The sequence below is a fragment of the Grampus griseus genome, assembly GCF_964374135.1.
Source record: "Grampus griseus genome assembly, chromosome: 2".
Taxonomy (NCBI): domain Eukaryota; kingdom Metazoa; phylum Chordata; class Mammalia; order Artiodactyla; family Delphinidae; genus Grampus; species Grampus griseus.
The window spans coordinates 86,428,485-86,454,572 of NC_139018.1; the positions used below are offsets into that span (position 1 = coordinate 86,428,485).

Genomic DNA, 26,088 nt, shown 5'->3' on the forward strand with positions numbered 1-26,088 from the left:
GAACCAGCTTTTATACTAATTTGTAGTGATTAGCTGGTCAAACCAGTATTTCTCTGGAGAATCATTAACCATCATGACATAAATAAATTCCTGTTTCTACTCACTTTTGTTACTGAACAAAGTTCATGTGCCCGATGCACAGTGAGGCCAAGTAGATCAAAATGTTGAAGCCTGGAGCAGAGAAAGGTTTACTGCAGGGCCAAGCAAGGAGAACAGGTGGCTCATGCTCAAAAACCCTGGACTCCCTGATGGTTTTGGGGGAAAAGTTTTTATAGGCAAAATTTGGGATGCGGGCTGTATGGTGTGTGGCTTTCTTTTGATTGGTCGGTGGTGAGGTAACAGGGCGGTGTTCCAGGAATCTTGTGCTCAGTCTGAAGTTACCATCCTCCACCTGGGTGGGGGCCTTAGTTCCTGCAGAACTCAAGGTATTGTTATGTATATATTCCTTCCTGAGGAACCAGGACCCTGCCCCAAGGCTGCACTATTGTTTCTTGGTGGCTCCTCCCTTGTCTCTGTATCCCTTCACTTCCCTGATTAGCAACTGTTTGAACCTGCCCTTTGGAACTTAGGGAAGGTTAAGGAGGCTGAATGAAGCCCATCTCCTACAAACAAGAGATGGGGGACACAGAAAGGAGGGATGGCCCCATAGGGTTCTGATCTGTTTCACTTTGAGCACCTTCGGTGAAGCAGCTTGGTTACAATTCAGTGTCTGAAATTCAAACTGCTGGCCTTTGTGACTTTAAACCATGTTTCTCTGTCCAAGATGTCTTTACAGCAAGTCTGTTCCTATCATCTATCACATGGCTTCTTGTTGTATTCCATTTCTGGAAAATGATTTTCATATCTTTGAGGTAGGTTCCTCCAAAACCTCTTCAAATGCATTTTTTATATGGTACATTGCCTGTGTTTTAAATCAGATTATCTCAACCATATCTTCCAAATTTGCTTTAAAGATATTCATCCAGATGTTTTTTAGTGGCACAGTATTAGACAAAACCAAAAACTTTATTCATGTGGACAATGGTCTCTACACATACACTATAGCCCTAGTTTTTTTCATCACTAGAGTTCCAAATTTTATACTAACTTTCAGCTATCTTTTGTTCTTCCTTCAAATATCCAATCAGCTGTCAAATTCTGTAGTCTCTGTCTTTACAATCCTTCCTTTCTAATCTCAATGTCACACTCTTCCACCTTCCTACTTCAGGTCTTTGTAATTACCCACCACCTGGATATCTTAGTCCATTCAGGCTGCTATAACAGAATATCACAGACTGGGTGGTTTGTAAATAACAGAAATTTATTTCTCACTGTTCTGTAGGCTGGAAGTGTAAGATCAGGGTGCCAGTGTGGTCAGGTTCTGGTGAAGACACTCTTCCAGGTTGCAGACTGCTGACTTCTTGCTGTGTCCTTGATCTTGGGTGGCCTAGGCCTGTAGTGGCTTGAAGCAGGATTTTGTTTCCTCATCCAGAGACTGAAGTCAGGCCGTGTCAGTTAGAGAGCTGAATCCTAGCCAATAGACCACCAGGGACAGTGTCCAGCTGTTGCTGAAATGTCGGCTTCCCTGTGCACTGATGCTGAACAGAAATATGGAGACAGGGATTTTGGAGAAAGAGAGAGATGGCTTTATTTTTCTGCCAGGCTGAAGGGAAGACACAGCAGGCTAGTGTCTCAAGAACTGTGTCCCCCCACTCCTTGGGAATCAGGTAAGATTTTATATGTGGGGCTCGCAGTCCGGGGTACAAGATGAGGATCAAAGTAGTGAAAGTCTTGCATTCTTCCTTTCCTTTGCATTATTTCAAAACAGCCATAGCTGGCGTCAGGCTGTCGGGTAATTGAGGTCCTGCAGGCTGGTAATTGTGTCTGTTTGCCTCTGGTTTATTGGCCGGTGACCTTGTTTCTGAAATGCAAAAACTACAGGGAGTGATTTGTTACCAGGGGCATATAGAATGTAAGTGCTTGGAGGTAATAAGGTTAGGGGGTGACAGGCATCCTGTGTGAGGATGTAACTCACACAGAGTTAGGGGTGATAGGTGTCAAATGTAAATTACATAGTGTCAGGGAGTGAGATTAGCTTTGTAAAGTACAAATCTAGTTACTACAAATTAGTGACAGTTAAAGTAAAACAAGGAGTGATTAACTCTTTCAGGCCAGGTTATGTTTCTTCTCTAGCTTGTTTGCTGTTCCCTTTGTTTTCCTTGCTCTCAGGAGAAGAAGAAAGAAAACTCTCACTGCTATTTACATTGCAATGTAGTGACAAGGCCCTGGCCCTTGGCTTTGTAGAAATCAATTTCCCCAGGAGACAGAAAGTAGTGAAACAAGTAAAGTGTTTATTAGGAGGAAAAAGAGTACCTGTGAATAGACACACATGGGCAGTCGCAGAGAGAGAGTTGTGCCCTCGTGGTAGTTTGAATCACTTATATGGGGCATTTGTTGTGGGTTTCCTCTGGCCAATCATCTTGCTCTGCCTGGTTCTGAGTCCCTATTTGGTTTATCTCAGGGTCCTCCCACGTGTGCACACATGCACATCTCTTAGCCAAGATGGATTCTAGCGAAGAGACCTATGGGTAGGTTGACGTCACTCCCTTTTTGACCTCCAAGGAGCCTTTCTGCACATGTGTAGTTGGGAAGGTCTCCTTGACTTCGAGAATGAGAAATATGTGGTCTCTTTATCTTTTATCTGGGCAGGGCTCAGCTCCTCTCTGCTACTGTCCCCCCACAGGGGACAAACTCCAGCTGCTCAGCCTGGGGTACACCTATCTCCTGCCTCATCCTCACATGGTGCAAGGGGCCAGGGATCTTTCTAGGGTCTCTTTCATAAAGGCACTAATCCCATTCAGGAGGTTGGAGCCCAAAGCCCCTACCTCCAAATACTATCAACATATGAATTTTGTGGGGACATATTCAGATCGTAACACAGGATTAGTGCAGTATTCTCTTAACAGGACTCTCTGCCACATCCCTCTGTTTAATTGGTTCCCTATGCCATTGCCAGATCTATCTTCACTCTTGGCATTTATAGAGGCTTTCTGTTGCAGGAAAAAAAAAAGGGGGGCACAAGAAGAGGGTCATGTCCCAGGTCTTGAGTGAGTCTGTGGGACTGGCTGCCAAGTGAGGGTCCTTGGCTTTGCACAGGAAAGAATTCAAGAGTAAGCCATAGAAAAGTGAAAGCAGGTTTATTTAGAGAGATACACGTTCCATAGACAGAATGCGGTCCATATCAGAAGGTGAGAGTGGCCATGGGAGAAACACACTCCAAAGACAGAATGAAATGTAGTGCCTCTCAGAAAGTGGGAGTGGCCCCGAAATACGGCATGGTTAGTTTTTTATGGGCTGGGTAATTTCATAGGCTAATGAGTGGGAGGATTATTTCAACTTATTTTGGGGGAAAGGCAGGGATTTCCAGGAATTGGGCCTCTGCCCACTTTTTGGCCTTTTATGGTCAGCCTCGGAACTGTCATGGCGCCTGTGGGTGCGGTGTGTCATTTAGCATGCTAATGTATTACAATGAGCATATAATGAGGCTCAAGGTCTACTGGAAGTTAAATCTCCCGCCATCTTGGACCTAGTGGTTCTAACCAGTTTTTGTTGTATCCTCAACATCTATGTCATTCTTTTAAAGGTTGTGCCCTGCCCCCTTCCCTCCTGTTTCAGTTCCAGGAGTCTGTCCCCACCTTCCACCCCCCACCACCCAACTGCCAAAACCACTGGGTGCCCAAGTCCCAAATTTGGCCCTCTGTATCTGCAGCTTCCACACCCCCATGGGTTGGTTGAATCCACAGATGCCCAACCCCTGGATAAGGAAGACTCTCACTGTCTCTTCAACATGACCTGCGTTTTCTCACCTTAATGCTCTGGTTCATGTTGTTAGGTCCTGGTGGAAAGTGCTTCTCCCCATCCTGCCCCCAATCTCTGCCACTCAGAAATACTATCCATTCTTTATATGCCACCTCCTTAATTAAACTTTTCCAGAGTCTCTCCAAAGAAGTGATCTCTCCAGGTTTTAACCTTCCTCTAGCATTTTATATCTCAATGTCACTTGTAGCAAAATGGCATGTTCTTCTCAACCTCATTTATGTATTTCTCTCTGCTACATAAACTTCTAAGATAGTGAACTTTTTAGCTACTTACCATTATGTTTCTTTATGTTTTCTGCTTAGATCAATGTCTTGAATTCCAAAAGTACTAAAAAAATATTTAATGAATTGAAATATGCATAACTTAAATACTGGCAACACAGCCCAATAAAATAACTCAAAAAGGGGTTAAGAAGGGGGCTGTATTCATATAAAACTGTTTATTGAGAACAGAAATATGTTTACCCAGAATATTTTTCAAAACATGTTTATTCAAACATGTTTATTCAGAACATAATAAACAATCCAAAAGTTCAACAATAAGGGAATGGTTAGATAAATTAAGGGCCGGACCCTAATGTAATTCTTCTCCTGTACCTGGCCCATAGGAAGTATTTTAAAATGTATTAAATGAATGGCACACCACCGTATTAGACTATTATGCAACCAAGTGCACATGAAATCAGTTTTAGGAAAAAACAACTTTCACAAAACATACGGATTAAATCTATAGAAAACCTACGGAGCGACTTTGTTAATAATCAGAAGGAACCAGAGAAAGCCACCTGCCACATGTGTGCAGCAATTTTTAAAAGGCGTCCTCATACATACTTTGATTCTCACAACAACCCTGTGAAGTACGCTCGGTAGGAATTAACTCTGGTTTGCAAGGAAACCGATCACCGAGGTCCGGCATGATTGACTAAGGCGGAGTCAGGACGCTAGCCTCCGCCTCCCAGACCCGGGCTCCTTCCCTGCCACCCCAAGGCTACTGCGAGTGGCGCTGGGGGCGGGGAGGGGGTGTCAAGGTTTTTTTTTCTTACCCCGCATTGCATTAGCAAACCGAGCCCAGAGCCGCGGGCGGCTTGCAGGTACACAGCCAGGCGCAGGTGCCAGCGCCGGCTGGCCAGACCGGCGCCGTAGGCCCCGCGACCATAGAGTCCGGAAGTGCGACCAAAGCAGCTCCCGGTGGCCACCGCTCGGTCCCGGCCGGTCCCTGACCCGGCCCCGCACTCGCGTGCCGCGCCCCGGCGGGCGGAATGGTCGCAGCGCTGGCCGTCAGGGTGGTCGCCGGGCTGGCGGCCGCGGCCTTGGCGGCAGTGCTCTTGGAGCACTACGGCCTGGCTGGGCCGCCCTCGCCACTGCCCCAGCCCCGCACCCCCCGGAGCCCGCACCCTGCGCCGGGCCTCGGAGCCAGCAACATCTTCTGGGGTCTGCAGGTGACGCAGCGGGAGCTCAGGCGGGGGCTGGGTGGGTGCAGAGCTGGCGCCGCGCGGTGAGACGCCATCAGTTAACGCGGGGTCGCGACCCGCCCCTGTTTGGGCCCACACTCTGGGCTGGGGGAGAGGGGGTTGGTGCTCCGTCCTTCCCTGGGGGTTTCGTTGATGCACTGCGTCTTTGCCTTTTACTTCCGCCGGAGAGAGCCGCTGGGTCTCTGTTCGTGCTGCCTCCTCCTGACTCAGATATCTCTGTTTAACACCTGCTTTCGGCAGATATCCGACATTCACCTGAGCAGGTTTCGCGATCCAGGCAGAGCTGTAGACTTAGAGAAGTTCTGTTCTGAAACTATTGACATCATTCAACCAGCTCTCGTCCTAGCAACAGGTAGGGAGGATTGCCGTGCTGTCATGTTGTTCTGTGGTCCGGATGGTAGAATGAAAACAGGGCTGCAGCCTTTTAATTTGGGGACGTTAGGGGAACTTTAGCTACAGCCTCAGGTGAGTCCTCCTCCTGTAGAGGAGATAGGATATTATAATTTCCTTTGTCTATGGATAACTGAGTCAAGATCCGGGCTAAATGACTTGCCATAGCAAGGTTTTGGCCAAGCGGTGGAAGCAAGGCTCATGATTCTCGCGTTAGTGTTCCGTCTGCCGTCTGTTATCTGTTTTTTGTTGTCGTTGTTATTGCAGCTCTGGATTTGAGAGAGACTTAGAGAAAGCCCTTTAACCAGAAATGAAAAGTTCTGCTCCTCCTCCTCTTCCTCTTCTTCTTTTTTTTTTCTTAACTTTTCCATTTTCCTTACAGTATTAATCTTATATTGTCAGTTGTTTGAGGCTTCAGGTAACTCAGGACACTTTTTTTTTTCCATCCTTTGGTACTTCTGTGACTTGGTTCCCTAGAGTGTTCAAACCGCAAACCCTTTGCTCCCAACTGTGTTGGAGAAGAAGCTAAAGGAGCATCTATCCCGGCTCTTGGGGGATTCATCTTTCACCCACCTTACTGAAACACCTCTGCTGATATGATGGAGTCCTCATTTTATGGACAATCTCAATTTCAAATGTCTGTCTAGTTTCCCAGAAATTTTGGTATTTCATTTTCCAAACTACACCTTCCAGATTGTTTCTTGCCGTAAAAATAATACTTGGTCAGATCACATATCCTGATTTGGGGTTTGGAAAATAAGGTTACCATAGATATTTACACCTTCCCAAAGTGTTGGAATTTCTTATTAAAGAGTTTTCATTTCATCAGTCTCAAGATGCATTTTGTACTGCTCCCTTTAAAGATACATTTTTCACAACCTATTTCTAATATCACAGGAAGTTAAATAGGCACTTGCTAACCTATAAGAAACAAATAAAGCCCGTGCTGAGAATCTTATTTTCAATGGCTTGCTTTGGACAGAGATGGATTCATAAGTGGTTATGCTAATACATGTTGAGTACTTTAAATATCTTTGTTCTTCAGTGTGCATTAAAAAAAAAATTGAACCCCCAGCCCAGCTTTATTTTGCATTGTCATTCAATTCTTATGTAAACCTACAGGAGACCTGACAGACGCCAAAACAAAGGAAAATTTGGGATCTAGGCAGCAGGAGGCAGAATGGCAAACTTACCAGGGTATTCTGAAGAAGACAAGGGTCATGGAAAAAACCAAGTGGCTCGATATCAAAGGAAATCATGGTAAGAGTCAAGTCCCAGTTATAATTAAGACTAGATTTTTTTCCTTCAGGAGCCTAGATTCTCCAATTTAAATTGTAAAATTACAAAATGGGACATTGTAACATAAGCTTAAGTATACTAAAGGCCACAACTGTGAAATTCAATGATAATATGTGATTTTAAAACTTCAGATGTCACTGTTAGACCTTGAGGGGGAAACTGGTATGGTTTCTTTCTTCTTTACATGGAAGAAAAGCATATAGCAAAATCCATGCAGATGGATGTTTAAAAAGATATAATTTTGCTAAGTGAAAGAAGCCAAACCCATAAGTCTACATTACTGTATAATTCCATTTATATGACATTCAAGAAAAGGCAAAACTATAGACAGAGAACAATCTGTGGTTGCAAAGGGTTGAAGATGGAGGGAGAGGCTGGCTAAAAAGAGGCATCATGAGATAATTTTGCGGGGTAATAGAACTGTTCTGTATGTTGATTGTGGTGGTAGATACGTGACTATGCATTTGTCAAAATCCATAGAACTGTACATCACAAAGATTGACTTTTGCTGTATATATATTTAAAAATTAAAATTACAAATATATTCCAATATGCATGGAGAGAGAAATGGATAACCCCTTCCCATTTTTTAGACTATGATTGTTGTGTTAATAAGGAATTGAACTGTTTTCCAAGAGTCCTGATGGTAGAGCTGTTTGTTTCATAAAGGTTGACTTTCTTATTGGTTACTTAAGTATTTCATTTGTTTGCTTCACTTGATTATTCATTGCTGATGAGTACCTATTTATATATTTTTTAAAAAGCTATCTTTTAAAATTCTATCTGGTGAAATACACAGCTATTGGTTAGATCGAAAAATCCCTCTTTATAAAAACAGTTGACCCTTGAAGAACGTGGGGGTTAGGGGCACTGACTCCCAAGCAGTCAAAAATTCGGATATAACTTTACAGTCGGCCCTATGCATCTGCAGATTCAACCAGCCAAGGATCTATGTAGTACTATAGTATGTATGTATTGAAAAAACTCTGCATATAAGTGGATTGACATAGTTCAAACCTGTGTTGTTCAAGGGTCAACTATAGTTCTTACAAAGCAGCTAGAAATTATAAATTAAAAATAGGATTCTGGCTTACAACTTTCTCTGGTATGTTTACATTCCCTTTTTTCCCTGATCTTAATTAAGGGTACAAGTCAAATTCTTTTGCAATAAAAGCAAATCTGTGTATATTAAAAAAGTGTTCCAAGCCAAACTACTGATATATTTAAAGTAACAAATATCAAATGGAGTTTTGTGATTAAATGATTTGTATAGTCCTTTGGAGTTCATAATCATTTAATTTGACTTGTATAGGCATAAATGCTTATGGTATATATGTGTGTGTGTGCGTGTGTATATATATATATATATAAATCTTTATTAAGATTTAACTATAATAGGGAGTTCTTTGGTGGTCTAAATGTTAGTATTCGGCACTTCACTGCCGTGGCCTGGATTCAATCCCTGATTCAGAAACTGAGATCCCACAAGCCATGCAGTGTAGCCAAAAAAAAAAAGAAGATTTAACTCTAACAGAATTGTTCTCTTAGCAAGAGGATTATATATACAATAATATTTCTTTTGGCCTAAATTGAGCTTTCAGCTTACTTTCTAAGGTTATTAGAAATGTTGTGGATTCTTGGAAGTCAAAGCTGATAAACAATTTTAGCCTATTGCAACCAAGCAATCAAGCTCTATGAAATTATTATATTTCCAGATAAGTATTCTATGATGTCCTTAACCTTTTCCCTTACCATTATATAACTTCTTTGTTACTGAATCTTTTTTAAGATTTAAAAAGAGGGGCTTTGGCCGTGTTATCAAAGTCATCTGCTGTTTAGAAGCCCATGACATGGATCCATATATCAGGCATGAATCCAGTCCTTCCTGGCTTCCAGAATCACACAATTAAAACAGCAGCAACAGTGGTCCAGTCTTATAACTTCAAATTGATTTATTCTGAGTAGTACATAATTCAAAATATTTATTGTTCTTCAGTATACTATGTGCTTTAGATAAGTTTCCAGATAACCTGAATTCTATTATCAAGTTTTAAAAATTAAATGCCAATCTAATTAATTGGCATCTATCATCTAAAGTGTTATTGAAAGAATTGTCATTTTTCTTTAGTCATTAATATGTTTGCATTTTTCTTTTTAATATAGATGATGTTTGCTCTTTTCTTTTTAATTAGATGCATTCAACATTCCAAGTCTGGAGAGTGTTGAGAATTATTACAGGTACTGTAATGAACAGACGACAGACCACCATGTAGAGTCTGTTACAGGGAGAGTGCAATCAATTCACTGAATGGGTGAAAACATTTTTTAACAGAGAAAAGAACCTCTGGTAATTTAGAAAAGGAGCCTTTTAGTTTATTATTATTATTTTGGTGATTCACTTTTGTTTGTTTGCTTGGACCTCTTCTTTCTTTTTATACTTTTTTAAAAAGATATTTATTTATTTTTGGCTGCATTGGGTCTTCGTTGCTGCATGAGGGCTCTCTCTAGTTGCAGTGAGCAGGGGCTACTCATCATTGCAATGCGTGGGCTTCTCATTGCAGTGGCCTCTCTTGTTGTGGAGCATGGGCTCTAGACACACGGGCTTCAGTAGTTGTGGCATGCAGGCTCAGCAGTTGTGGCTCATGGGCTCTAGAGTGCAGGCTCAGTAGCTGTGGTGCACGGGCTTAGTTGCTCCACGGCATGTGGGATCTTCCTGGACCAGGGATCGAACCCATGTCCCCTGCATTGGCAGGCGTATTCTTAACCACTGCACCACCATGGAAGTCCCTTTTATTCTTTTTTTTTTTTGCAGTACACGGGCCTCTCACTGTTGTGGCCTCTCCCGTTGCGGAGCACAGGCTCCGGACACGCAGGCTCAGCGGCCATGGCTCACGGGCCCAGCCGCTCTGCGGCATGTGGGATCTTCCCAGACCGGGGCACGAACCCGTGTCCCCTGCATCGGCAGGCGGACTCTCAATCACTGTGCCACCAGGGAAGCCCCCTTTTATTCTTTTTATTTCATATACTTTAATGCTTTTTGTCGACTAATGGTACTTTTAATATTCTATAAGACTTTTTTTTTTTTGCCATTGATGCACAGAATAAATCGTTTAGATCAGAGCTTGTCAACCAGAGTACTGTGGATTTTAATAATGCTGAGATACTGATTCTCTTAGCCTCTGGGGTGGCCGAAGAGCCCAGTTGTTCACCCCTTGCTGCTTTGTCCAGTATGTCATACAAATATTAAAAAAAATTTTATGTGCATGAATATGAAAAAGGCAATGAATACGAAAGGATATTTAAGTTAGAAAGCCCATTCTCTAGTTTTACTATATTGGAATTCTTCTTTTGGCTGTAATTTCACTTTCTGTTCCAGGGTATTCAGTAGCTTTGTTTTACACTGTCAGTCCATCAAGTAGCAAGTCTTAAGAGCCTATAATTAGTTGGATAGTGTGAGAGATACAAGAGCTAATATTAAAAAATATGGCCTCTAGCTTCAAGTAAGTCTAGCTAAGGGAGATAAAAATTGTTCAGGAAACAATTAGAAAAGAACGTGAAAAAAAAAATCCATGAAGGAATGGCTGTGAAATGCTAGATTATTTATTTTTTTATTTTTATTTTTTATTTTTATTTTATTTTATTTTTTTTTGCGGTACGCAGGCCTCTCACTGTTGTGGCCTCTCCCATTGTGGAGCACAGGCTCCAGATGCGCAGGCTCAGCGGCCATGGCTCACGGGCCCAGCCGCTCCGCGTCATGTGGGATCCTCCCGAACCGGGGCACAAACCTGTGTCCCCTGCATTAGCAGGCGGACTCTCAACCACTGTGCCACCAGGGAAGCCCTAGATTATTTATTACACTTAATTATCACTATGAGAAATCAGAAAAGGCAGAGGTTAGCATGGGGTGAACATAGAGCAGCCTTTATTTTTTATTTTTTATTGAGATATAATTGACATATAACATTGTGTAAGTTTAAGGTATACAGTGTGTTCATGTGATACATTTATATATTGCAATATGACTGTCACCATAGGGTTAGCTAATAACCCTATCACAAGTGACACAGTTACTGTTTCTTTTTTTGTGGTGAGAACAATTAAGGTCTGGTCTGTTAGCAACTTTGAAGTTTATAATACAGTATTGTTGACTATAAGTACTATACTGTGCTTTAGATCTCTAGAACTTACTTATCTACTAGCTGCAAGTTAGAGAAGACTTTGTAAAAGAAGTGAAAATTGTGTCCAGTCTTAAAAAAGATGGGTAGCATTTGGAGAAGTAAGAAATTCTGAGGGGTATATTTTGAAAGGATTAGTGTAAACAGAGCTTTAGTTGCATGCCACAACTAAAAGATCCTGCATGTTGCAACTGAAAGATCCCACATGCTGCAACGAAGATCCTGCGTGCCACAATGAAGACCCGATGCAACCAAATAAATAAATTTTAAAAATTTAAAAATACATTAAGAAAGCTGGAATGAGCTTTTGGGGGGCAGTAAGGAAACTGCTATCACCAGAATAAAGGTTCATATTGAGGATTGGTGTGACACTGGGTAGATAGTGTAGAGCCAATTTATGGAGGTGTCAAGTGACAAGTGACAAGCACAAAAATTTAGATGTGATGGGTAATAGTTTATAATCCAGTATAGGTTCCTAAGGAGATAAGTAACAATGAAAATAGTATTTTATAAAGGGCAGACACACAACAAAATAGGGATAGGGATAAAAAGAAAAAGAGAGAGATTAGAGTTGTGTAGACCAAATAGAAGAATCCTGCAGCAGTCTAACCATCATAAGGAAAAGGCCTGAAATGAATATAAGACATACCTGTCTGAAAAAGGGTCATGGATGTGGGGATGGTGACATGAATTTGAGGATGGTAGGTCAAAAAGCATTGGTTAACATATAACTAGAGTCACCTTAACTTGGAAGAGGAGGTTGTCCTCTTTTGTTAATGTGAGGAAGGAAAAGGACAGAGATGAAAATCTTTCACTTCTTATTAACTGTTTGTATCTTTGATGGCGACTGTGGGAATGGGCTTAACAGACATTTTCAAAGAATCAATAGGACTTAGGGACTGATTAGTTATTGGGAAGGTAAAATTATTAGTCACTTTAAAGTTTCTTACCTTTATATTTTTGTTTCTAACCACCTAAACTTTATCCGGATTTAATATGTGACATTTTGCTAGAGATATAGACATTACAGAAATATCAACTGGAAGGAAAAAAATCTTAAGGTTAAATCTTGATCTCTACAATGACTCAGAGATGCCAAAATCCAGAATTCAAAAACTATTGTATATTTTAACCTCTGCTTTCAAGTAGTTGGATTTTATTTTAGATAGTTGGATTTTAATATGTCAAAAATGTAGGAAAGAAAACAACATATGTAAGATTATAAGATCCTGAAGAAAAACTCTGAAAACAAACTAAGCAGGAAAAATATAAATACAAATCTTAATGAGGAAAAAACCCTGAAAGAGAAATTCAAAATATACCAAGAGGAGCTAATTGACTATTAATTGTAATATCTATGGTAATATATTTATTTATGATATATTTGTTGGCTGTTGCTTAAAAATAGCTCCCTGATAGCACATTAAATTTCAGAAGTTTATTTGTATTTTTTTCATATGTGCTCTTAGGTAAAACATCATATAAGACACTTAGATATTTTCTTATAATGTTCTGACATTTGAATAATAAAGGTATGCTCCAAATATAATCTATACTTTCTTTCACATTTATTCAATAAATACTTAATGAGTGCCGACTCTGTGTACTCTGTTACCCATCTTTACTCTCCAACTTTCTGGACACTTGAATACTGTTGATACTTAAGGTGGTGAGGACTTTCATTACTGGATGTGGACCCTGTGTATGTTTTCAATATATTTTTAGGAACCGATAAAAGATTTACTGGCCCAGACCTAACATTTTTCTCCTGGCTTGATGACTTCATCTTTGCAAGGCTTTATTGTGACTTAAGCCTCTGCAGTCCTGTTTCAAGAAGTAAACAGTTGTATCTCACTATACCAAGAATTCTGCTAGGTACTTAGAAGGCCCTCACTAAAATTTTTGATGATTGATAAATACCATTTCCCTGGATTCTGACTAATCTCTTTTAAAATGTTTAGTGGACCACCTAAATTAGCCACGTACTTCTCTGCTTTGCTTGGTGACCTTGTGCTTGGTTACTGATGAATATGTTTGCCTGAATCTTTGGAGACAATGGGAGAAAATCTTTAAAATTTCTTTTAATCGATGTATCCATTGTGGATCTAGTTTTGTGTATTTCTCTGTCAGATCATGGAAATTTCCTTTTCAAAGGGAGGCAAAACATAGTGTGATATTAGGGCAGGAATTTAAACTCATTCTGTTATTTTATGATTACACTAAAACTTTCCTGTCTTGTATTTTTTAGGAAATATTCTGCTGTACGTAGGGATGGCTCTTTCCATTACGTCCACAGTACTCCCTTTGGCAACTATTCTTTCATCTCTTTGGATGCCACCATAAATCCAGGGCCTAAGAGACCTTTTAATTTCTTTGGAATTTTAGATCAGGTACAGTAAAAAATCTCACTTCCCTTTGCAGCTAACCTATTTTATCTTTTCCCAGATACGTGCGGCTCACTTAAAGTTATACTAGGTAAACAAGTTCTTATCTAGAAATGCTTGAGGAAAATTCTGCTGTGGTTACAGGTATGGCTAGAAGAAATTATCGACTACTTGAACCCTATTATTGTTATCCCTGTCCTTGTTCCAAAATCTGGGAAAGCAGTACCTCACATTTTACATTAATTCAGTAAACAGTTGTTAAATATGTACTGGGACTTCCTTGGTGGTCCAGTGGTTAAGACTCCTTGCTCCCAATGTGGGAGACCAGGGTTTGATTCCTGGTCAGGGAACTAGATCCCGCATGCCACAACTAAGAGCCCGCATACTGCAACTAAAAGAGCCCTTATACTAAAACGAAGATCCTGCATGCCGCAACTAACCCAGCGCAGCCAAATAAATATTTTTTAAAAATAAAATAAATATGTACTAAGTGCAGCATGCACTTTGCAAGGCGCAGGGCATACAGCTTTGTATACTATATGGTATATTCCTAAATCCCCACAGTTGCCATTTCTAACTAATGGTCTATATTTTTTTGGTACCAGAAGGGCAACCATCGAAGTAAATGAGTTTTCTTTTTTTTTTTTTTTCCATTTATTTTTTGTCTGCATTGGGTCTTCATTGCTGCATGCGGGCTTTCTATAGTTGTGATGAGCGGGGGCTACTCTTCTTGCGGTGTACTTGCTACTCTTCCTTGCGGTGCACGGGCTTCTCATTGCAGTGGCTTCTCTTGTTGCAGGGTACGGGCTCTAGGTGTGTGGGCTTCAGTAGTTGTGGCACGTGGGCTCTATAGTTGTGGCTCGTGGGCTCTAGAGCCCAGGCTCAGTAGTTGTGGCGCACGGGCTTAGTTGCTCCACGGCATGTGGCATCTTCCCAGATCAGGGATCGAACCTGTGTCCCCTGCATTGGCAGGCAGATTCTTAACCACTGCGCCACCAAGGAAGTCCTAAATAAGTTTCTTTTAAAGTATTTTTCGTTAAGCTCGGTGAAAATTGTTGCTGGATTAAAACTGTATGGAAAGTCACATCTGAGAACCTCTAATTATTTCTTGGTACGGCAAATGTCAACTCATTATTGAGCACATGCCCAAACGCAAGACATATGTGTCCATATATAAGAATACAAGGGTGATAAGATCAAGTGCTTGGCCTCTTAGAATATTTAATGTACTGGTGGGGCTTAAGACCTATACAGAAATAACTATAATAAAAGGCAGAATTTGCTAAGTGCTGAAAGATTTAAAGTGATATGAGGGTTCAAAGAAACTTGAGCAGAATATTGTTAAATGCTTTGGGTTTATTAGGCATTTTATTTAAGGAAGGTATATTTTGTTTCCTGTCTACTGAGTGTCTTTAGACCGAGTTGATCAGCTTATTATTTTAAAGCCTACCCCTTAGAATAGTGTTTTTTAAGGTATGATTTGATAATCTGCATGAAAAGCAGCTGTTTTGTAAAATGCAGATTCCTAGGCTTTGTCTGAGACTTAACGAATTAGAAACTCTGAAAGTAGGGCCCAGGAATTCATTGCTATAAGCACTTTGGAGATAATATTAATGTATATATTTATATATACAAGTTATTTTAGAAATCATCTTTATGAGGGATGGTTTACAGACAATAAAATGCACTCATTTTGAGTATTTGAAGAGCTTTGACAAATGTATATACTGGTGTAACTGTCAGCACAATCAAGACAGAACATTTCCATTACCCCAGAAAGTTCTCTTGTGTTGTTAGTCTTCACCTGCAGTCCCAGGGAACCACTGATGGGTTTTCTGTCAGTATAGATTAGTGCTGTTTGTTCTAGAATTTTACATAAATGAAATCATACAGTAGGTACTCTTGTGTCTGGCCTCTTTTGCTTAGTATGTTTTTGAGATTCATCCCTATTACTGTGTATATCCTTTTTATTGCTGAGTAGTATTCCGTTGTATGGGTATGGATATACTGCAATTTTTTGGTGGTTTCTAGTTTTTGTCTGTTATGAGTAGAATGTTGTAAATATTCAGGTACAAGGCTTTCAGTGGACATATGTTCATCTTGTTTTAGAAGTTTAGTTTCAATATCCTCTTTATTAATTGCACTGTGGTATACAGGGCTGAAAAGATTAGTGGTTCTTCTTCATTGCTGCAAAGAAATTTATAAATAAAGAAAAAAATTTATGTAATTTAAAGATTGTTTATTTCTGTTTCTTTATCTATCAAATGGGAATAATCCCTGTCCTCCTTAGTGCAGAGTTATTTTTAGGATCAGATGAATTGTATGTTTAAACAGTTTGAAACTTACAGAGGTCCATACAGGTCACTGGTTAGTAGGGTTTAAGCTTTAGACGTAATATTATAAAACCTCAAGGGAGTTGTGTAACCTCTTGACATTAGATTTCAGCCTGAGCTCTAATTAAAGCTCCTTCTGTTTTTCTCTGATTTCAGAAACAGATGGAGGATCTTTCATTACTGGCCAAGGAAAGTAGTCGGAGCAACCACAGTATTTGGTTTGGACACTTCACAACATCCACTATCCTTTCTCCATCACCAGGAATTCGGTCCATAATGAGGTGAGGCAAGCTTCCAAAATCAAAATGAATTGCTTTTAATTCTTTTATGTTGTTCTACCTATCTTGCTTTTCTGAAGAGATATTTTTATTAGTTTGGCATCACAAGTTATCTTTGTTCATTTATTTCATTTATTTTTCATTGGTTAGTTCGGCTACAGCTTATTTGTGTGGGCACCTCCACACACTTGGTGGACTGATGCCTGTTTTGCACACTCGTCACTTCCAGGGCACTTTGGAACTTGAGGTGGGAGACTGGAAGGATAACAGAAGGTAAGGGAACTACCCCACAGAATACAACTTATACGTGTAAGTTTTGCTAAAGCAATGATAGTTTTCTGATCACTATCATGAGTGAGTGATCCCAGTTAAGGAAAAACATGTGATATCTCTATGTTTTTGAAGGAATATATGTATCTGGCAGTCTTTATCCTTATGCAAAAACTTTGTTGCAGCAATTATGTTTGCCATCACTATGTTATGTTGGCTTTTCAAATGCATCCTCTAGGAAATAGTTCTCAAAATCTAGTATACACGAGATCTATGGAGGAGCTTATGAAAAATAAAAATTACCAGGCCCTGTCTCTAGAGATTTTGGCTGTGTTGGTCTGGGTTAGGACACAAGAAACTGCTTTTTTTTAAAAAGCCCACCAGATGCTCAATGGACCATACTTTGAGAAACACTAGGGCTAGAAATACGTCATCTTTTTCCCTGAATTTGATATTTGCCTTTCTAGTTATTGCTACAACATGTTAGTGATTTAAGTTCTTCAAACAGATTATAGTTGGTTATATTAAGGTTAAAGTCTTTTAAAAATTATTATTATTAAACACTTTTTTAATTGAAGTATAGTTATACAATATTATGTAAGTTACAGTTGTACAGTATAGTGATTCACAATTTTTAAAGGTTATACTTCATTTATAGATATTATAAAATATTGGCTGTATTCCCTGTGCTGTTCAATATATCCTTGTAGCTTATTTTATATGTAATAGTTTGTACCTCTTAACCCCTACCTCTATCTTGCCCCTCCTCCCTTCCTTCTCCCCACTGGTAACCACTAGTTTGTTCTCTATATCTGTAAGTCTGTTTCTTTTTTGTTATATTCCCTAGTTTGTTGTATTTCTTAGATTCCACATGTAAGTGGTATCGTACAACATTTGTCTTTCTCTGTCTGACTTATTCACTTAGCATGATACCCTCCAAGTCCATCACTGTTGCAACTGGCAAAATTTCATTCTTTTTTTATGGCTGAGTAGTATTTCATTGTATATGTACCACATCTTGTTTATCCATTCTTCTGTTGATGGACACTTAGGTTGCTTCCATATCTTGACAATTGTAAATAATTCTGCTATGAACATTGGGGTGCATGTATCTTTTCAAATTGGATATATACCCAGGAGTGGAAATGCTGGGTCATATGGTAGATCTAAGGTTAAAGTCTTCTGAAGAGAAAACATAACTTATTTATCAAAAGGATACAGTATAGTTATATATTATAGTATAGTTATAGTATAGTATAGTATAGTATAGTATATATACTATATATAGTATATATATACTATATACTATATATATATAGTATATATATGTATATATATAGTATATATATATAGTATATATACTATATATATAGTATATATATAGTATATAGTATATATACTATATATATAGTATATATATATAGTATATACTATATATATATAGTATATATATATATACTACTATACTATACTACTATACTACTATACTATACTACTATACTACTATAGTATACTATAGTACTATACTATACTATACTATAGTATACTATACTACTACTATACTACTACTATACTACTATACTATACTACTATACTATACTACTATACTACTATACTATATACTACTATACTACTATACTACTATACTATACTACTATACTACTATACTATATACTATATAGTATATATATATACTATATATATATACTACTATATATATATAGTATATACTATATATATATACATATATATATAGTATATATACATATATAATATATATATAGTATATATACTATATAGTATATAGTATATATACTATATATATATACTATATATATACACTATATATATATACTATATATATAGTATATAGTATAGTATAGTATAGATATAGTATAGTTAAATATATATAAATATATATTTATTGAGAAGAACGAAATAGATATATTTGAGAATAACTAAGTGCAAGTTTAAATATAAATAAGTATCACCTCATTGTTTTTTATCAATTGCTCTTTAACTTAGTCAAACCCAGTGCTATGAAGATATTAGGTACTTAGTGAATATTTGTTGAGCTGAATATGTTATCTTTCTAATAACTACAGTTGATCTTTGAGCAACACGGTTTGAACTGTGCAGGTCAACATATACTCAGATGTTTTTCACAAAATACTACAGTACCACACAATCTGTGGTTAGTTGAATCTGTGGATGTGGAACTGAGGATACAGAGGGCTGATTGGGAAATTATACTCGGATTTTCTACTGCTTGGGGGTCGGTGCCCCAACGCCCTCATTGTTCAAGGGTCAACTGTACTCCCATTCATTAAAAAGCAGCTTTATATCTTGGAAGGAACTTATTCATTTCAGTTGGCTTTTCTAGAAACTGTATAAGAGCTATGCTTGAAGCCTGTGATTAGTTGGCAACTGTAATTACTTTGAACTAAGACCTGTCTGTTCATGACTGTGAGGCTGTGGGCTGGGCTGGAATTGCCTTTACCAGGTAGCCTTCCTAACCCTTGATCAGCTTCTTTATTTCTTATAAATGCTACAGTTACAAGTTAAGTGATGTTAATTATGGAGCCATTTCCTTTCTTTCTCTTCCCACCTGCTCTCCTGTATTCCAACCCTGGGGTTTTATTTGGAGTTTGTTTTACTGAAAGGACCTAACCTTTACCTGCCCTTATAAACGTTTAAATTATATTAGTACAATAGAAGAGGTTTTTTTTTTTTTGGCTGTGTCTTGTGGGATCCTAGTTCCCCAACTGGGGATAGAACCCCGGCCCTCAGCAGTGAGAGCATGGAGTCCTAACCATTGGACTGCCAGGGAATTCCCTAGGAGAGTTTTTAAAAACAGTTAGTGTATTAGTAATGTTAGACTAGGCTTTGTTGTGGATGCAAATAAATCTAGAAATATCAATGGCTTAACACAACAGATGTTTATTTTTTCATTTATGTAAATCAGTATAAGTCAGGGAAATTCTCCTCCATGGGGTAACTCAGGGATTCAGACTTCCTCCGTCTATAATGTGACTATTTCAACACCTCAATTCCAGGGCAGGCAAGAGATCACAGAGAACTCATATCCATTCTTAAGTACTTTGGACCAGAAGTGTGATACGTGTCACTTCTGTTCACAGCCCATTGGCCAGAACTAGTCACATGGCCCCAACCTAATACCAGGGAGACTGGGAAATGCAGGGGAGCACGTGGAGTATTTGGTGAGCACTATTGTTTCTGCCATAGCTAATCATTTCTCTCCTTAGTTCTAAAAGTTAGAAAATACAAAACTTTGGTTACTTTTTAGTGAATAGTTTTACCTTTCATTGTGCATTTAGAAAATCAAAACCACTTAACTTTTGCTGTTTTCTTTGAAATTATAGAAATAAAAGTTTAAAAGAAGAATTAAAGGTTTCTAAGTGTGTTTATTTTAATATTTTATGTAGCATTGTTGATGGGATGAAGAATGTCAGATATTATTAGACTTATGATGAATGTTTTAGGTTCAAAATAGTCTTAAAGTATAGAAATCAAATGACTTAATTTAACAAACATTTATTTAAAAATTAAAGAGTATATGCTATGTACCAGGCATTGTTCTAGGACACAGTAAAAATTCATTGCTTCAGTCAGATCCCAGTTGTGACACATGTCACATGTGCCAAAATGTATAAAGTGATAAGGGCAAGGGAAGAAAGAGGAACAATATTATTTACTCTGCATTCAAATTCATGATCTCAGAAAGTATAGTTTTATCGTTTTACATTTGTTCTGTATATATCCTTCAGGCCGTCTTATAATATGAAGTAACTAAATTACCTTATTGTCCTCTGGTGTCTAGGTACCGGATCTTTGCTTTTGATCATGACCTCTTTAGCTTTGCAGATTTGATCTTTGGCGAGTGGCCTGTGGTTCTTATCACTAATCCTAAATCACTCCTCTATAGTTCTGCTAAACATGAACCACTAGAAAGACTCCTTCACTCAACACACATCAGGTATGTAGCAGTTTTTCAGAATTTACTTTCAGTTTGATATTGATGAAGAGTAAGTCATTGTGATTGCATTCTTATGTGAAAGCTATGAGATGCTCTACTTTAGTTTTCTCAGCAATCTAAACATTATATAAATTGCCTACTGTTTCATTCCTATTCAGTTAAAAAGTATATAATTTTTAAGCTGCTGAAATAAAAAAAAATCTAGAAACCCATAATCCTACCATTATTATTTTTGTCTTTTATTCTCGCTTTTTTATATGCATGGTTTTACATTGCTGTAATCATAATGTACCTATTCATTTGTATCCTACTTAAAAAAATTTACATCATATATCAGAAGTATATATTTTTTTGTTTTGCTACATAGCCTTTCAAAAAAGCAAAAGCTATGTAAACCTTCCGGAATTGAAAAATCATTTGGCATATGAATTTGACAGTGCATATAAATAGAATCTTTTTTTTAATTTATTTTTTATTGAAGTATTGTTGAATTACAATGTATTAATTACTTCTGAGAGCAAAGTGACTCAGTTATACATGTATACATTCTTTTTCATATTCTTTTCCATTATGGTTTATCACAGGATATTGAATATAGTTCCCTGTGCTGTACTGTAGGACCTTGCTGTTTACCCATCCCATATATAACAGTTTGCATCTGCTAATCCCAAACTCCCAGTCCTTCCCTCCCCCACCCCCTCCCCCTTGGCAACCACCAGTCTATTTTCTATGTCCCTGATTCTGTTGCTGTTTCATGGATAGGTTAATTTGTGTCATATTTTAGATTCCATATATAAGTGATACTATATGGTATTTGTCTTTCTAACTTCACTTAGTATGGTAATCTCTAGTTGAATGCATGTTGCCGCAGATGGCATTATTTTGTTCTTTTTTATGGCTGGGTAGTATTAAATAGAATCTTAATGAGACATTAACATTCCTTTTGCAAAGAGACATAACCTTTTGCAAACATAAGGGCACTTGTTTTAATATACTCTTTTAAATTTTATTTTGAAAAGCAGTACAACATAACTTTTGGAAAATAGAGTAATGGGATTATATGTGTATCCCTGTCCCACTCCCCCCCCATACCCCAATAGAACTATTATTAACATGAGTTTTCCTTCTCAGGCATTCTCTTTCAGGCCTGTATTTACACAGTCGTAATCATAGGGCACCGTGTATTCTAATTGCTATTTTTTTTCTGTCAACAGAGAGAATGGACCACAGTTTAACCATTTTCCTATCTTATTGGTGAACTTTCAGATTTTTTTCTAATTTGAGGATGAACATCTGATGCATATAGATTCTTCCTTCATTTGAATAATTGCTGTAGATAGAGTTCTGGAAATAGGATTCTAGGTGAAATAGTTTGAATTCCTTTGTGACTGTTGATAAAGATTGCCTGATTACTTTTTTTTTTTGCAACTAAAATCATTATTCTTTTTCAGAAAATTGTGGTAAAATATACATAACATAAAATTTACCATGTTAAGCATTTTTAGTGGCAATAAGTACCTTTATATTGTTGTGCAACCATCATCACCATTTTTTTCAGCTTCCAAAACTGCAACTCTGTACCCATTGAACACTAACTCCCTATTCCCCCTCCCCCCAGCCCCTGGCAACCACCAATTCTACTTTCTGTCTCTCTGAATTTGACAACTCTAGGTACCTCATAGGAGAATCATACAGTATTTGTCCTTTTGTGACTGGCTTTCTTTCATTTAGCATAATGTCCTCATCCATTTTGAAGCATGTTTCAGAATTTCCTTGCTTTTTAAGGCTGAGTATTCACTGTTTCATTGCATATATACACTACATTTTGTTTATCCATTCATCTGTTGATAGACATTTTTGCTTCTGCCTTTTCACTACTGTAAATAATGCTGCTATGAACATGGGTGTACAAATATGTGTTCCAGTCCCTGCTTTCAGTTCTTTGGGTATATATTCAGAAGTGGGATTGCTAGATCATGTGGTAATTCTATGTTTAATTTTCTGAGGAACCTCCACATTGTTTTCCACAGTGGCTGCGCCATTTCACATTCCCACCAGCAGTGCACAAGGTACCTGATTACTTTTTAAAACAGATACTAATTTATAATGTTACCAAGCAATATGAGTGCCAGTTTCACAGCACTCTTATCATTATTGGATATTGTACTTTTAAAAAAATTTACTAATTATTCTGGAAAAAAAGGGTACCAATATGCTTTAATTTATTTCTTTTGATCACTAGGTAAGTGGAACATACATCTCTTGGTCAGGTTTCTTGATAGGAGCTGGATATCAGATTTAGATTTAGAATAGTTTCTGATTTCTCACCAATTCAGGTTGGCTGAATTATACAACTCCAGAAGCCACCATTTAGAAAGAAACCAGATCATATGAAGAGTGTCATATGAACATTTGTACAGTGTAATGGTCTGCCTTACCGTTGTCCCTCGGTATCTCTGGGGGATTGGTTCCAGGACCCCCTGGGAATACCAAAGTGTACAGATGCTCAAGTCCTTTATATAAACTGGTGTAGTATTTGCATATAACCTATGCACATCCTCCCTATACTTTAAATCATATCTAGATTACTTATAATACCTAACACAATGTAACTGCTATGTAAATAGTTGCTGGCGAGAGGCAAATTAAAGTTTTGCTTTTGGCAACTTTCTTGAAATTTTTCTTTTCTGAATATTTTCGATCCATGGTTGGTAGAAACCACAGGTTCCACATCCCAGTAACTCGCAGGTCAACCAACGGAAGGCCAACTGTACTTACATCTTTTCGGGTTATAATAGGGTTATTCTTCTTTATAAAAACAATGCCAAATACCTAAAACCATGCATTTATGCTCTCATTTTAGAGTCTTGGTGTTTTCCTTATCTTCCATTACTTCAGTCGCAGTTAAGATTGATGGAGTTCATTTAGGGCAAGCTAGTCATTTGTCTGGTCCTATTTTCATACTAAAGTGGAATCCAAGAAACTACAATAATAGGACACATAACATAGAAGTAATCGTCCAGGTAAGTTAGTAATTTTCAGCTTGCTATGTGAATGATTAGGCTGTAACCACATTGAACTCCGATTTGTTTTTTGTTTTGTTTTGTTTTTGTCAATTGATAAGATGAAACTAAGTTAATAAATAATTTGAATACACTGGATTTAGTATGTTCTGAAAATGGACACTCAGGAATAATTCTACTTTTAGACTAAAAACTGGGCAGAGGACATGAGTGTGCAACTACTGGCTATAGTCCCCTCTTTTTATCCCCAGGGAATCATTGTTCTGTTTTCTTCCAGCTTTGGCCAGAATCTTTTAATAATGGGAGCGCATTCCCCAATATTCCTGAAGATAATAGAATAAGTCAGAAAACATAATATTTACGTATCCACGCCTTTGATTGCTGTCTCCAAGTATAGGAAATTGTGTCACTATTTTGAAAGCTCTAGGATAAATAATTTTTAAGGCATCCATCAAAGGGATTTTTTGTTTGGGGAGTGGGCATTGATAGCACATGCAGTAACTGTCTGCCTGTCCCTTTTCTGATTCAGCTTGGGGAGCATTTAATTCACTAGACCTGCCAGAGTAGAAAGTGATCATCATCACCAAAATAGAGCAGTTTCATCAACAATTTGAAACACTTTAGGGGATAGACTGTGCTAAAAAATTAGTTTCTGGAAAAAAAAATCTGTCAATTTCTACAACTTTATGATTTGATGAAGTTTTAAACTGTTTAATCTTTTAATGTTAAGTCTTGGTTTGAAGATTATCAGGTAATCCTTCAGAAAACACATGTGATTATTTTCATTATCTTTTTTGTATGTGTCACAGAGAAGGATTTAGAGCAGGAAGGAGCTATTTACTGAGCTTCTTCTAAGGAGATGCCAGACACTTAGAATTTTTTACGAAATCTGTATAACAATCTTATGTGGTGGGTAGTTTTATCCCCAATTCATAGATGAGGAAACGAGAGAAGGCACTTTGCAGTACCACCCATCTTTTTTTTGGGGGGGGGGTACGCGGGCCTCTCACTGTTGTGGCCTCTCCCGTTGTGGAGCACAGGCTCCGGACGCGCAGGCCCTGCGGCCATGGCTCACAGGGCCCAGCTGTTCTGCGGCATGTGGGATCTTCCCGGACCCGGGCACGAACCCATGTTCCCTGCATCGGCAGGCGGACTTTCAACCACTGCACCACCAGGGAAGCCCAGTACCACCCATCTTTGAAGTGTTCTGCTTAGGAGGAAGAAGACACTCATGGGTAGAAAGTGGAAGGAGGGACTCCTGGGGATGAACTCCTTAATGTCTTTCATATTAGAAGTTGGCTCATTTTAAAAAGACTTGAAGGGCTTCCCTGGTGGCGCAGTGAGAGGCCCGCATACCGCAAAAAAAAAAAAAAAAAAAAAAGACTTGAAGATACAAGTGCACATAGAATAAATTGTTCCCTATCTTTACAGTCATGGGGAAGAAGTAGGAGCAACCATAGGAGACCTGCTCACTGTTGGAATGGGGAACTTCCAAATCTTTGGATTGCTTCCGAACCTCAGCTTCTGTAGTTTTATGAGGAAGAAACCATAGCTCACATTTCTTGAACCTTTCTGCCTGCTTAGTTGAATCCTTAGTAAAAATGTGAAATCACATATACTTTTTATATGTTTAACATTTCTTACGTTATTGAGGTAGAATTTATATTTAAAAACTCCATATATTTAAAGAGTACAATTTTGTGTGTTTTGACTTTCTTATACATCCTTAAAACCATTTCTACAATCAATATGATCTATCACCCTCAAAAGTTTTCTTATGTCCCTTTGCAACTGCCTTCCCTCCACCCTCATTTCCAGGCAACCACTGATCTGTTTTATGTCTATGAGTATAACTTTAAAAAATTAGTCTACTGAATATTAAACAGGGAACCTGTCCCCTCATTCATCAGTGAGAAAGTTCTGTCCTTTTAAATACAGTATACCATAGATAAGTCTGAAAGAAAAATTCGTGGGAGAAGACATCGATTTATTATCTTATATTTTACCTATTCACTGTATTTATTGAATATCTGTAAAGTTCTGGGCAGCCTAGTACCAACTGGACCTTTAGATCAGTTCTCAGTGTGGTTTCTGAAGTAGTAGCGTCAGCATCACCTAGGAACTTGTTAGAAATCCCATCCCACACCTATGTATCAGAAACTCTGGAGATGGAACCCAGCCATCTGTTTTGACAGTCCCTCCAGGTGATTCTGATGTGCATTAAAGTTTGAGAACCAGAATTTAAGATTATTGTGCCTCCTTTGCCAATTTAAAGAGCAAACTCTAGAAATCTCTATATCTCAAAATTAAAGAAAATCTCTGCTTTAAAACAAGAACTTAAAAAAAAACCCTAAGAACTTGTCATTCAGAGTTAGAACATTTGAGCAATAAAAGTTTGATAAACACCAGTACAAGTTCTTTTTGCTATTTTAAAACTTTTTATGATGAGGAATTTTTAAAATATATGAAAGAGATAATACTATAATAAATCTCCATGTATCCTTCACCCAACTTCAAAGATTATCAACTTTTGACCAGTCTTGTTTCATCTGTACTCCATCCACTTCTCTCCTCCCTGTACCACGATGTCATTTCATCTGTGTAAATATG

The 26,088-nt window shown here is 38.1% G+C and overlaps 1 protein-coding gene and 1 long non-coding RNA gene across 4 annotated transcripts in view; one reads left to right on the forward strand and one right to left on the reverse strand.

The window, feature by feature from the left end:
• Positions 1-1,298: 1,298 nt before the first annotated feature.
• Positions 1,299-5,018, reverse strand: LOC309818735. The gene is made up of 3 exons (XR_014296373.1): positions 4,901-5,018; positions 4,132-4,185; positions 1,299-1,900 (listed from the first exon to the last, which is right to left on the reverse strand). It is a non-coding gene; the product is annotated as an uncharacterized lncRNA (long non-coding RNA).
• Positions 5,019-5,116: 98 nt separating this feature from the next.
• The window catches only part of TMEM62 (transmembrane protein 62), a gene marked incomplete at its 5' end in the record, with an annotated part of 34,096 nt that continues 13,124 nt past the window's right edge, over positions 5,117-26,088 (forward strand). Inside the window, 9 exons of one of the 3 annotated variants that reach the window (XM_082648872.1) lie at positions 5,117-5,296; positions 5,570-5,681; positions 6,842-6,979; positions 9,211-9,256; positions 13,442-13,583; positions 16,067-16,191; positions 16,339-16,461; positions 20,300-20,455; positions 23,319-23,478. In XM_082648872.1, coding sequence (XP_082504998.1) covers positions 5,117-5,296; positions 5,570-5,681; positions 6,842-6,979; positions 9,211-9,256; positions 13,442-13,583; positions 16,067-16,191; positions 16,339-16,461; positions 20,300-20,455; positions 23,319-23,478 — 1,182 coding nt within the window. Of the gene's footprint in view, positions 5,297-5,569; positions 5,682-6,841; positions 6,980-9,210; positions 9,257-13,441; positions 13,584-13,638; positions 13,722-16,066; positions 16,192-16,338; positions 16,462-20,299; positions 20,456-23,318; positions 23,479-26,088 lie in introns of those variants that run through there. The other 2 variants (XM_082648873.1, XM_082648874.1) reach the window with 2 other exon arrangements.